Below are 14052 nucleotides of genomic sequence, written 5' to 3' on the forward strand. Positions count from 1 at the left end.
CAAAAAAATGTTTTCATGGAGGACAGTAGCAGTGCCTTGACTAGGAAGGCAAGGTTCTTTGATTAGGAAGGCCAAGTAGATTTGTCCTGAGCACATGTGAGAGACCCATTCTGGGGACTCCTGAAAATCACAAAGATGTGAGATTTCAACTGTAAGGGCCAAAAGCCATTGCAATATGGGCAGAATATTCATTCATGGCCTAATTCATACCTACTGTTATGGAATGTCCCAGGCTGGAGAGACCTGGGACATTGAAGTTATATGTGTAAAAGATTTAGCACATTCTTGGCACACAATAAACACCCATTTGGTAACTATTGTGATCAATTGCACAACTTGAAAACATTTAGACACTGTACTAGAGAACCTAGATTACTAGGAATCCACACCATTCTTAATAAATGTAAGGTGTTCTGACAGCTAAGCAGTGATACTATAATTTCCTCTAAATTAGTAATTTCATTTTTCTATTCTAAAAAATCTATGCAAAAAAGGGGACATATATGTTCATTCTTACCAGCAGGACAAAAAACACGAAAAAGATGAAAGTGATGAAGTAAATGGGTCCCAAGATACGATTGGCTTGCTGAATTCCAGCAAAATTAAAATCTCCAAGAACAATTCGAAATTGTGCAAATCTTTGATGGGAAGAAAAACATTAGAAAATATTATATCCCTTTATACATACCTGACAACTGATGGGGGTTACCAATGTGTCTAGGAAGGCATCTAGCTTCATATGGCATATGTTCTCTGGCTTTAGTTATGTTAGCACAGAGTTCTATAAAACTGTATGTAGAAAATTCCGCTAAAAGGCAAGACGTGAGGTACCTCAACAGCTGAACAGGTAGTTCAGGAAATTATGGGCTTCATTTCATTTAACCAGCTTGAACCCAATGATCACCTACAAGCCTTGAACCTTGAGGTACCTGCTTACCACCTGGTCTTGGCAGTGGCCTCCTTAGCCATTCCTGTGCCCTTCTAAAACTTAGAATACTTTGACCTTGTTCAGTTAGTGATTTTCAAGTTGTACTTAGACTCAAGAGCCCTAGCATTTCTAACATCAATGCTATGTTTAATTTTTTCACCTCTTCTGCTAAAATAAGGATGCCAACAATTTGTCACTTGCTAAGTCTCAAACAAGTGCTACTAATGATCCTCAAATATGATTCTGAGGTTTATTTTATTCTCTTGAATAACTATAAAAGCTTGGTTTTGATGTGAAATAGCATTTAAAATATACAAGTCTTCATTTTATTAATTTTAAAGATGGAACATTAAGAAATTAAGGCTTTGAATGAGCGTAGTAGTAGCAGAGATAGAATTAGGATTTCTTAACCTGAAGTCTTATTTTCTCATCATGAATTTACAATGGCATTGCCAGACACACCAGGGATATAAGTTATGTACATGAGTTCTTTATTTTAAGGGGAAACCTGGGAAGGAATTTTTAATAATATGTAGATACTTTTCATGATTGGTTGGTTATTCAAAAGGGAGAACACTTTTTATTCCTTATTGATTTCGCCAATCACGTAAAGGGACCATAGGGCTATCTACAGTGAAGGAAAAAGATGTATTCAAAGAAATTGTCTATTGGGAGTCCTAAGACTGTTGAGTTATCTGGAATGTCATCCCCAGTATCTAACTAAGACCTGAGTAAATCATACTTAGAGTATTTATTTGACTTGTAATACTGGTTTGTAATGCTCTTCTACACAAGATAGAGAAATGCTGAATTGGAAGGACGCTAAAGTTTTTCAACACATCAAATGTTGTTTCCTCTCTGGCATAGGAGAATAAGAGGTTTTATTTTAGTGTTTCTAACTTGATCTTTTATCCCTGAGTTGTGTTTATACAAGAAAAGCTAAGTTAAAGGCACCATTTCTCCTCTCCAGAAATTAGCTTATTAACTAAGTCTTCCATTCACTCCTTTCCATATCAGGAAAATGTTCAAATACTTCTGCTCTGTAAATAATAATGTGAGTAATAAACACCTGAGCAATTTACTGAATGGTTGTCATCACATAGGCACTGGAGACTCAAAATACAATGTTAACTGTCACTTCTCCTCTTAACTGGAGCTTAGTTTATCCGTTTTTTTTTTTTTTTTTTTTAAAGCTAAAAGGAACACCATGACTCCTCAGCATACAGGGTTATATTGAGTGAAAATAGTTTTGTAACTTCTTGATACCCCTGCTAGATTTCTAGAGTTCTCTTTTATTGAATAAAATAGCTAACAGACTGTTTCATAATAATGTACCATTTGTGGTTACTAAGACTTCCCAGTCTCTCACTAGGAGTCATGATTTGGTGGTATCTATTCCTAAGCATTCTCCAAATATGACCTCTATTCCACTCTGTCTTCTTCTGTAACTCAGGTTAAACATCTATTAGGCCTTCTCATTCTATCTTTTATGTCTAACACCCTCTCCCCACCTTTTGTCTCTCTATGCCACATTTTCGATAATGTTTTCCTACCTATTTTTCACTTTATCATTCTCTCTTCATCTGTGTCTTATTTGCTGTCAAACCTGTCAACTGGGTTTTTAATCTCAGTTGCTATAATTTTCAGTTCTAGAATTCTATTTGATACTTTTTCAAATATGTCACTATCCTGTTCTCTGAAGATATTTTCTGACCTGTTTTATTTCTCTAAATATAGTATATATTGCTTATTTCAATATCTGAAGTCTTTGAGTCTGTTTCTGTTGTCTGCTGTATCTGCTGGTTATGGCTTACGATTTTTTTCCCTTATGGATCAGGTTATCTTTGACTGTAAGCAATTATTAAATTATTATTAAATTAAATTATACTTTAAAAATTACTTGTAGAAGTAATTTGAGGCTTAGGATGAAGTTATCTTCTCCAGAGAGTATTTTGTTTGTTTGTGTCTGCAGATGAATACAAGTATTCTAGCCTGGGACCATCTTAATTCAAGTCCAAGAAATGAGATTCCTTGGACACTCATGCTTCAAGTCACAATGAGGGAATCACTTTTAACTTGAGGCTGTAGCACTTCAGTCTCCCCGCTTGGTGTGTGGAGAGGTTATCAGACAATCTTCCTCTCCCCCCACCCCTCACACACACACATATGCAGGCCCTGGGCTTTGCCTCTCCCTGAGAGGTGGCCAGAAACACATTTTCTTAACTTTTTCTTCTGGATGAACAAAAACGCCTTCAGGGTGGAGGATGTGGGGGGGATAGTAGATACTAGGAATCTTTCTTCCCACCTAGACAACAATCACACTGGTAGAATCTCTCTCATGTAACTATTTTGGAACTCTGGAGCCTATTGAAGGCTTGCAACTTCCAGGGACAGGCTTGGACAATTTTGGTCAATTTAGCTTTTAGTTTGGCAGCAGCTATCCATCTCCCATCCCCAAGCCTATGGCAGGCAGCTGTGCAGGTATACTTGGAGCAGCCTGCACACAGCTTGTGGGAGCTAGGGTAGGCAATAAGGACCTTGTTCTCTAAACATCAGTGGTCTGTGTTTTGATTGCTGACTGCTGCTTCTGCTCACAGAGGCCTGTGTGTGGCTCCCCAGCCTTTGCTGCAAGCCCCTTCCCCTCTGGCTGAAGCAACGTCCTTGGAATTTAAAGTGTCAGTGCCCTTTCCTCGTCCTTCATTTTTCTTTTATTCTCCTTTTGGGAGCCGGACATTCAAAAGCAACTGCATAAATGGAGGAAATTAGAAAGTCACCATACATACCCAAAGAAGGCACAGGCTGAGAAAAGACCTGAGAAGACCGTAAGTTTACACCTCAGGCTGATCGTCAGCATGGAGACAGTCTATAACAATCAAAAACAAAAAACAGCAAACCCTGGAGAAGGGAAAGAATCTAATTTCCACAATTATCACATCATTACATTTAAATGTCCACTTTTCCACAAAAAAATGACAAGACATACAAAGAAACAGGGAAGTACGGCCATTCAAAGGAAAAAAAAAACCAATAGAGACTATCCCCAAGAAAGATCAGGTGGCAGACCTACAAGACAAAGACTTTAAAACAACCATCTTAAAGATGCTAAAAGAACTAAAAGAAGGCATGGAGAAAGTCAAGAAAACAATGTATGAACAAAATTGAAATATCACTAAAGAGATAGAAAACCTAAAAAGAAATTCTAGAGCTAAAAAGTACAATAACTAAAATGAAAATTCACTAGAGGGATTCAAAGGAAGATCTGAACAGGCAGAAGAAAAAATCAGCAAACTTGAAAATAGGACAAGGAACAGAAAAATGATTGAAGAAAAGTGAACAGAGTCTAAGGGACCTGTGGGACACCATCAAGGGGACAACCATGCATAAGCACATGAAAAGATACTCAATATCACTAATCATTAGTGAAATGCAAATCAAAACCACAATCAGATAGCACCTCACACCCATTAGGATAGCTACTATAAAAAAAAAAAGCCCAGAAAAAGTGTTGACGAGGATGTAAAGAAACTGAAACCCTTGAACACTGCTGATGGGAATGTAGAATGGTACAGCTACTGTGGAAAACAGTATGGCAGTTCCTCAAAAAATTCAAAATAGAATTACCATATGATCGAGTAATTCTACGCAAAAGAATTGAAAGCAAGATCTCAAGGAGATATTTGTACACCCATGTTCTCACAGCAGCATTATTCACAATAGCTAAAATGTGGAAGCAACCCAAGTGCCCACTGACAGATGAATGGATAAAGAAAATGTGGTATATATACACAATGGAATATTATTCAGCCTCAAAAAAGAAGAAAATTCTGACATATTCTACCACATTGTTGAATCTTGAAGACATTATGCAAGGGGAATAAATCAGTCACAAAAAGATACTGTATGATTCTCCTAGGTACCTAGAGTAATCAAAATCATAGAGACAAAAAGCAGACGGTGGTTGCCAGGGGCTGGGGTAAGGGGGGAAATAGAGAGTTCTTATTTAATGGGTACAGAGTTTCAGTTTTGCAAGATAAAAAGAGTTCTGGAGATGGATGGTGGTGATGGTTGCATAACAGGAAAGTACTTAATATCACTGAACTGTACACTTAGAAAATGGTTAAGATGGTAAATTTTATGTTATGTGTATTTTACCACCATAAAAAAATTCCTTACCAACCTAAAACAAAAAGAAAAAAGCCTTCAGTGCAAAACTAGGTTTGGGTGCTTGGGCTTACTTCTCTGGGTTCTTGCCTTCTGATTTTGGCCCAGGCATTATTCACTTTTTTGTTAGTTCTTCAATGTTTCTTACATTTCAACTAGCTTTTTAAATTGTCTTGAAGAGGAGGTTGGTTCAAATAACATAGCAAATCATTACCAAAAGCACAAATCCCCTCATTCATCCATTGCAAAGTTTTCTACCTGCTTATTCTGTGCCTTCTATGTCCTTTCCTCCCACTATTCAAGGTTATTCCAAGGTTCTGTAAATTATTACACTTATATTCAATGTCTAAGACTACTAAATTTCTTTTTTTTTGAGGAAGGTTAGCCCTGAGCTAACTACTGCCAGTCCTCCTCTTTTTTTGCTGAGGAAGACTGGCCCTGAGCTAACATCCGTGCCCATCTTCCTCTACTTTATATGTGGGATGGCTACCACAGCATGGCTTGCCAAGCGGTGCCATGCCCACACCCAAGATCCAAACTGGCAAACCCTGGGCTGCTGAGAAGCGGAACATGCGAAGTTAACTGCTGCGTCACTGGGCCGGCCCCTAAGACTACTAAATTTCATTATTAAGAAACACTTTAATTAAGGTCCTAGGAAAGGACCAAGAAGTTGTTGGGACTGCAAACATTTATTCACTCAGGATAAGCTGATTAGGCTTCTCAAAATATAGGTCGTTTAAAGTTGGAAAGGACCTTTGGGAGTGACTGGATCCAGTCTCTTCATTTACAGATAAAGAAATTAAGGTCTAGAAAAGCTAAACAGCTAGTGGCAGAATAGGAAAGTAGAATTATGTCCTCCTGGTTCCTACCACTCTTCTTTCCACTACTGATTTAGTAAAGAGTTATTTCAGAAAAATGTTAAATTTCATACAATTGGTACTTCAATTATTTAGATGTGGATGGTGAAAAAGGGCAACCTAAGACATTTCTTTAGACCAGACTTTCCCCCAAATTGAGTCAAAGTATCATGAAATAAGTTTGGGGAATTCTAAACTAAAATTAGGAAAGTTACTGCAGTTTTTCTCAGAGCCATATATGACTATGCGTTGCAAATTTCCCAAACTTACTTAAATATGAAGCCACTTCCCCCCAGACAATCTTGGTCTCAATTCCACAGAACACATTTTGAGAACTGATATTTTAGACTTCATAATTTTCTTATACAAACAGAACTTGCTCTTCTTACCCAAAAAGGAGAGTAAACTTATTAAAATTATTCACTTTTAAAGTAAAGCCTAAATACTTTCCTAGGGATTCTACCTAATCAGTTCTGTAAGTTTGTTGCCTGCTGACTGTTTTATGGGTATAAAAATATTTTTAAAACACAGGTTTGCCAGATCAGCAAAGGACAACCAGGTCAATATCAGTAAAAGGAATCTAAAGAGCCCTCTAAGGAAAACAATAAGATTTCTTTTGCCCAGAGAATAAATAGTACAGAGACATGGAACCAGTTTCTTTTATCTTAGGTAAAATTTTCACTTCTAGTGAAAAATGAAAAATTATTTTTCTAACTTGACTTAGTAAACTTAAAAAATGGGTATCACCACCCATTTGGATCTTTCAATGCCTAACTGTACTTCAAGTGTGACAGCCATCAGTGAAAATATCAAACCAAGTTTAAATTTATTAAAGCTCATCTTACTACTTATCATAGGCTTTCCATAATTTTTTGGGTTATAAACTGGAAAATATAATGATCTTTATACTAAGAGCTTACATGGAATTGTGAAAAGTGGAAAAGTCATCAACTTGTGATCCAAAAACAAGAAATCCTAACTGGGCGTAAGCAAAGAATATTATAAAAAACATGATGGCAAATCCTACTATGTCTTTGATACAGCGAGACAAGGTTGATGACAGCTGAGACATCGTCTTATTAAAGCTTATGAATTTGAATATCTGCAAGAGAACAAAGTTAATCGAAACAGGAGAATATTATAGATTACAATTACTTAGAGTAAGTTAAGTTCATTTCAGAAAAATCTACTTTAAATTAAAGGAAGTGCTTAACGGTAGTCAGGGGTGTTTGGGGATTCACCAGCAATCGTTACAAGGACAAACTACCTTTAATATTATTTTACAGTTAAGAATATCCTTTTGTTTTTTCATGACTTTGTAGTTTAAGTTCCCACTTTGGTACGTAATATAATAAAATATTATATCTAGTCTGTTTATCTAGTGTAATAAAATATAAATACCTTTATCCATGCAAAGAAGATAGTAATAGCAATTATATTGTTGTAATAAATGTGCCAGTATGCAAGAAAATAGAAGTCTGAATATTCTTCAGTATTTTTTAACAGCTTTCCAAGTAAGAGAAAAACTTGTATAATACAGTATGAGTTGAGGAAAACAGCCACAAAACACAACTAAATGGGAAAGTAAGAAGGATTAAATTAGAGATTATTTCTCTAAATCTCCTGCAGCCTATGAAGAAACACATGAAAAAGTTCACCAAAAGTTCAACAAAAAGGGAAGGAGAGATAAGACATAGGCTTTTACATAAATGGAAGTAAGCCTCAACTTACAGAAGTTTAAGGTAGTATAATTATCATAAAAGTAGAAAAATATTGATCGCCTGGTCATCCTAATCTATCTGCTTGCTTGTTTCTTTGAGTCATAAAGCACAAATGTATAAAATGATTATATAATTCTGACTAGGCCATAAGGGTTTCTGCTCCATGTATGCCTAAAAGTTTAATATTTTCTACCACGTAACACTATAAGAAAAAAAACTTTACAGTTCCAAAAAATAAACCCTTTTAGATCCCTTTAACAACTCTTTTAGAAAAGAATTTCAGAACCAGATTATCTTAGGTATCAGAGCTTTGTAACTGTCAAGAAAATTTTCCTGTGATTTCCCTTGCCTGAATACTCAATAGTTAAACACTTAAATGCTCTGTTAAACATCATTGGGGAAACCAGAGAGGTAGATGGCACACTTTCTGACTCTGAGAAATTTTCAATCTGGTTTTGGGAAACACAGCTTATATACTGGATTGGCTGTAACTAAGGGCCAATAAGGGTGAAAGATCAGATTGTATGAGCCAGAAATGTTTGTTCATCATTCCTAAAACCAAGCTCTTACCATTTGTCCTGCCCTACCTACATCTCTGTTTATTTTAGTATGTTCCAGTGACCAGAACTGGCAGTCTTTGGAGTTTCTTTCAGGGACTATCTCCCCAATCCTGGTGTCCTCTGTGCCCACAAGCTACCTTCTGGCTGTTCGAACCTCCTCTCCCTTCAGTATCCTGCCTAAGCTTGTCTTTTGCCTATCCTTTCAAAACTCAGAGTGAGAAGGAAAGCAGATTTAGGCAACATATAAGAGTACATTTTAAAGGACCTTGCCCAAAAAGATCCGTGAGTTTTAACATGAGGCTCTGTAAGGAATGCATTTTTGAGTGGGGGCAGGGAGACCTACTTACTGTGTACATTAAATCATAATACCTATGGAATCACCTGTTCCTCTAGGTTTATGCTGCTGATTCTCCCAAGGACCAAATCAGAAAAAAAAACTTGTTCCTTTTGGAGGTATACCATTAATATTTACTACGACAGTTCATTTTATGACTGATACTTGCAGCTGTTAAAGTAAGTCCCAGATGAATAGAAAATTCTGCTTTCACACCTCCCTCATCGGTGGGTTGAGATGTGTTTCCATTCAACCATACATGTGAATATATATATACTTACTGCCAAAAGTAGCAATTCTAGCCAGTTCCAAATACTTTTGAAATAGGCATACTTAAATTCATTTATATTTTTGATTTCTTGTGTTGTGAAGACAATAAGAAAAATACAAAATGTGATTTCACAGGAAGCAATAAAATAATCATAGTAGCTAACATATCTGAGGAGCTTCACAGAGTAAAACTGCCATGAAGTAAGTATGCCTCCAGTTGCAGGGAATTCTGCCACCAATCTGTAAAATAAGGTTTGTGAAAGTAACTATGCATTTCAAGCATTTATATTTCAGTATCTAATTCAATGTGAAATTTCTAATCAGTGATGGTGTGTACTTTAATGATAATCAGTTATTTTGTACAAAATATGTTTTCTCGGGATCGTGGGTTCAATTTTAAAAGTTTCTAGTGGATTTACTTATTTTTTAATGGCTTCTTCACTTTTTTTGTACTCTGAATATTCACAGTGGTCAAAGACTTATGTATATGATAAAGTAAGATGTGATTTTAGGCAGACATTTGTTCTATTCTGTATTTAGATTGCTCGTTCATAACTGGAAATACTAATTTATCTCCACAGAGAATGAGATGATGTTCAAGAAAATGCTATACTGTTAGTTACTATTATTAGTCAGGACTCCCCCCAAAATATATAATTCTTGAATATTTCAGAGGAGGGAAATATGGTTTCCCTCTTTAGCTTATTAGAGATACTTCTTGCTTTTAAATGTCAAGTCACATATTCTACCAAAGCAAATCTTTTCTGTTTACTTTAGGCACTGGATGTTGGATACAAAGATCTATATGCAAATAGAAATGTAGAAATTAATTCCAACACTAAATATAAAAAGATTTTGAAGTTGTTCACTGTATTTCCAGTGTTCTCCACAACTTCAGATAATTAAGATTGGCAGTAACTTACTCATACAACTCAACAACCAAAAACCAAATAACCCAATCAAAAAATGGGCAGAGGATCTGAATGGACATTTTTCCAAAGAAGATATACTGATGGCCAAGAGGCACATGAAAAGATGTTCAACATCACAAATTATTAGGGAAATGCAAATCAAAACTATAATAACATATGACCTTACACCCGTCAGAATGGCTATTATTAAAAAGATAAGAAATGACAAGTGTTAGAGAGGATATGGAGAAAAAGGAACACTTGTACACTGCTGGTGGGAATGTAAATTGGTGCAACCACTAAGGAAAACAGTATGGAGATTCCTCAAAAAATTAAGAATAGAACTACCATATGATCCAGCTATTCCACTTCTGGGTATTTATCCAAAGAACACAAAAACACTAATTTAAAAAGATATTTGCATCCCTATGTTCATTGCAGCATTATTTACAATAGCCAAGACTTGGAAGCAATCTAAGTGCCCATCAATGGATGAATGGATAAAGAAGATGTGGTATATACATATAATGGAATACAGCCATAAAGAAAAGGCATTAAAAAAAGACAAAATCCTGCCATTTGCAACACCATGGATGGACCTTGAGGGTATTATGCTAAGTGAAATAAGTCAGACAGAGAAAGATATTTACCATGTGGCTTCATTCATATGTAGAAGATAAACAAAGAACCACATCCATATGGAGAACAGATTGGTGGTTACCAGAAGGCAAGAGGGCAAGAGGAGGGCAAGAGGAGTAAAGGGGCACATGTACAGTGATGGCAACTAGACTTTGGTGGTGAACACAATGCAGTCTATACAGAAGTCAAAATACAATGATGCACACCTGAAATTTATATAATGTTATAAACCAATGTGACCTCAATAATAAAAATAAAAAGAATTGGCAATAATTTAAGGAACCAGCATCTCTAGCACAATGTCACAATGTAATTATTCTTACCTAAAGATATTAGCAAATATTATTGGTACTGGAATAAGGTGCTGCCAAAAAAACAAAACCAAAACAACCAAGTAACAAACAGAAAACAGAACTATTTGTTTCACCTTGCACATAGTAGGTATGCAATGTTGGAGAAGTGAGTGAAGTGAAACTCAATATTTTGATTTGAAGTGTAGACTAATAAAAAGGGAGAAAAAGAACAGCATTCAGTTTAGTTTGCCAGATACATGTACAAAAAGGAAAATAGGTGGATAAGTTCTTCTGTTGTTAGTGCTATGGAGTCGATTCTGACTCCTAGAGACCCTGTGTACAGCAGAGTGGAACCTGCCTGGTATTTTTGCAACATTTTCTCACCTGTAATTTTATCAGAAAATGCACGACTGCTATTCATAGAGTTTATCATGGCTGTGTTTATGAAGTGGGTGGCCAGGTCCTTCTTCCTAGTCTGTCTAGTCTGGAAGCTCTGCTCAAACCTGTCCACCATGGGTGACCCTGTTGGTATTTGAAATACTGGTGGCACAGCTTTCAGTATCACAGCAACAGCAGCCACCACAGTAAGACAACCAACAGATGGGTGATGTGGTTCCCTGACGGGGAAACTAACTGGGCTGCGGCAGTGAGATCGCCAACTCTTAACCACTAGACCACCAGGATACGGTCTTAGCGGAAACAATATGCTTCCATACAACTACTGATTAGATACACAACCAGTTAACAGTCTCAAAATCTGCTACGTTTCTAAACAATAACATTTTAAAAGGTAACAGAGAATAAGCATAAAACCTAGAGACAAGAAATCTGAACTTAATCTAGTATAACAAGGCATCTTTCATATGACTTTAAGCCAGTTACCCCAGTATTTCTACTCTTATTTAGGACATAGAAATGATTTGTATTCTTCACTTTATCCTGATTAAGACTATTGGGAAGAGTGAATAATGTTGGTTAAAATCTCTGATTCCTGAAAGAAAAGAACTATAAAATAAAAGTATAATGTCCATTGGCTACTTAAGGTAATTCATTTGATTTATTCAATTTTACAAATTTTAAAGGCCATGGTTATGTTTCACTGTCACTGTTGCTCAAGGCAAAGTCCCCTAATCAGAATAAATGCCAATTCCACATTCCATTCAGAGTAAAACTCTAAGACTCATGAGAGGAAAGTGGCTCACTGAAATTGTAGTGGACACATTGTTTGCCTGTCTAGAGGTCATTATCCCACTCCTTCTTCTAGCAGAAGTGTATCAGGCATCCACCCATTCTCAGATTACTAGAGGATGCTTGTTCAATCCCCAGACAGATCTAATCATGGTAATCCTATTTCCTTTGCCAGTATTTGATTCTAGAACCCAGGCCTAAGCCAATTATGTGGTCCAGGTTAGGCAGATGACCTAAGGTAATCAGACTAATGGGAAGAATTTTTTTTCTTTGGTTGATTCTCTCTCTTCCTCTATCTCAGGAGAGGAGGTTTTTCATCCTCCTCCTGGGTCCAACAAGTTAGCCCAGGCACATCCTTCTTATGCAATGGCAGAGTGCAAGAGAGCAAGTTTTAATGTCCAAACCCATTTCAAGCTTCTGGTTGTATCATGTCTGCTAACATCTCATTGACCAAAGCGAGTCACATGGTTGAGCACAAGGGCTGGGGCAGTGCACCCTTCCTTGGACGGCAGGGCACTGCAAGTTTACATGGCAAAGATGTAAAGAATTGGGGCCATTTTTGCAAATCACCACAGACTCTATTCATTTCTAGGATGCTGGCTACTGTTATATTTGTTTGAAATTTAAATTGTTCATTCTTGAGACTAAAATTAATAACTTTAAAGAAGCTCATTCTGAAAGGAAATCGACAGATTTGAATGATCTGATTTAGAGGAAGAAATCATCAAAACAAATGTTAGATCTGTGCAACTGCAGAATGACAAGAAATCAAACAATATATCCTTAAGTAACATAAAACTAACATATTGTATGTAATTCTTCATATTCTTGAATATATTCTGAAATAACAAAACACTGAATATGATGTTGCTTTACTTTCTTTTTCGTTATTGGCAGAACTACATTATATTGAAGCTTATGATTTTAATGTTCATACAAATATGCACAAACTGGAAACCCTAATGAGGGCTCTGAATGCTTTTTAAATTCAATATACTAATAAAGAGGTTTTGAGTCACTCACCTGATGATGCAAAACAGATTTACATTAGCATTGTATAATGAAAAATCAATAAAAATAACTCTAGTCCCTCTTGTGATCCAGCTGTTCAGTCGAAGGTTAATGAACTTGGTTTTGGTTTCAGATTTCAATTTTGATAAAGTGAACATATATCCCCCGTTTTGGTAAACACCAACAAATCCCCAGTGCCAAGGGGAGTTGGTACGAGGAGCAGAGTATGTCCATCTGATGGATATAAAAAGCATAATGGAGATATGAGAAAGCCTGACTGAGAAGTAGTCTAAGAATTTAAGCTAATTTTTGGTTCAAAAGTAGAAGTTCAAAAAAGAAGTAGTACTAAGTTCATAGTATTATAGTAATTTTGAAGCAAGACAATGAGTTAAAGATTAAATTAAAAGGATTAAGATTTAACACATTTTCATTTGTTAGTGTTTATCGTGGGCAACACACTGGACTAGATGCTATGAGAAACAACTTTAAAAAATCCATCTGTCGCCTCAGGGAACTTAAAATCTAGAAAGTAATGACTGATTTTTTTCTTTAACGTTGTCTCTGTTGTCTCATGAGATATTTAGTCTTTGAGTAGGACAAGAATATCAGGGGTTTTGAATCAGAAATACCTGTCTCTACACAGGAAAAAAAGGTGTTCATAGTTTGTCTTCTAAAGGTCATATACCTTTTATAAATGCCCAATAAATAAAACCTTTGTTACAATGTCTATACTGTTATATAGGTATCTTATTTTAATGAAAGTACATAAATCAAAGTAAAATGTATATAATTAAATTTTGTTTCCATTCTCCTTTTAAATTATGGGATATCAAAAACTAAAGCCTTGGGGGCTGGCCCCGTGGCCGAGTGGTTAAGTTCGCGCGCTCCGCTGCAGGCGGCCCAGTGTTTCGTTGGTTCGAATCCTGGGCGCGGACATGGCACTGCTCATCAGACCACGCTGAGGCAGCGTCCCACATGCCACAACTAGAAGGATCCACAACGAAGAATACACAACTATGTACTGGGGGGCTTTGGGGAGAAAAAGGAAAAAATAAAATCTTTAAAAAAAAAAAAACTAAAGCCTTGATTTATCATTTCAGTCCCTATTCCATCTCTCCAAAACAGATTTGAACAATTATACAAAGATGCACTCTTAAACTCATTTTTCTATTGATAACA

The 14052-nt window shown here is 36.2% G+C and overlaps 1 protein-coding gene across 1 annotated transcript in view; it reads right to left on the reverse strand.

Annotated features, from left to right (window-relative positions):
- PKD2L2 (polycystin 2 like 2, transient receptor potential cation channel) overlaps positions 1-14052 on the reverse strand; it is a 36959-nt gene that overhangs the window by 13629 nt on the left and 9278 nt on the right. Inside the window, exons 5-9 of the mRNA XM_044780537.2 lie at positions 12886-13107; positions 8843-9071; positions 7348-7518; positions 6867-7048; positions 518-638 (exon numbers count right to left, since the gene is read on the reverse strand). Of these exons, the coding sequence (XP_044636472.1) occupies positions 518-638; positions 6867-7048; positions 7348-7518; positions 8843-9071; positions 12886-13107 (925 nt within the window). The remainder of the gene's footprint in view (positions 1-517; positions 639-6866; positions 7049-7347; positions 7519-8842; positions 9072-12885; positions 13108-14052) is intronic.

The sequence above is a fragment of the Equus asinus genome, chromosome 9 (assembly GCF_041296235.1).
Source record: "Equus asinus isolate D_3611 breed Donkey chromosome 9, EquAss-T2T_v2, whole genome shotgun sequence".
NCBI classification, from domain to species: Eukaryota; Metazoa; Chordata; class Mammalia; order Perissodactyla; family Equidae; genus Equus; species Equus asinus.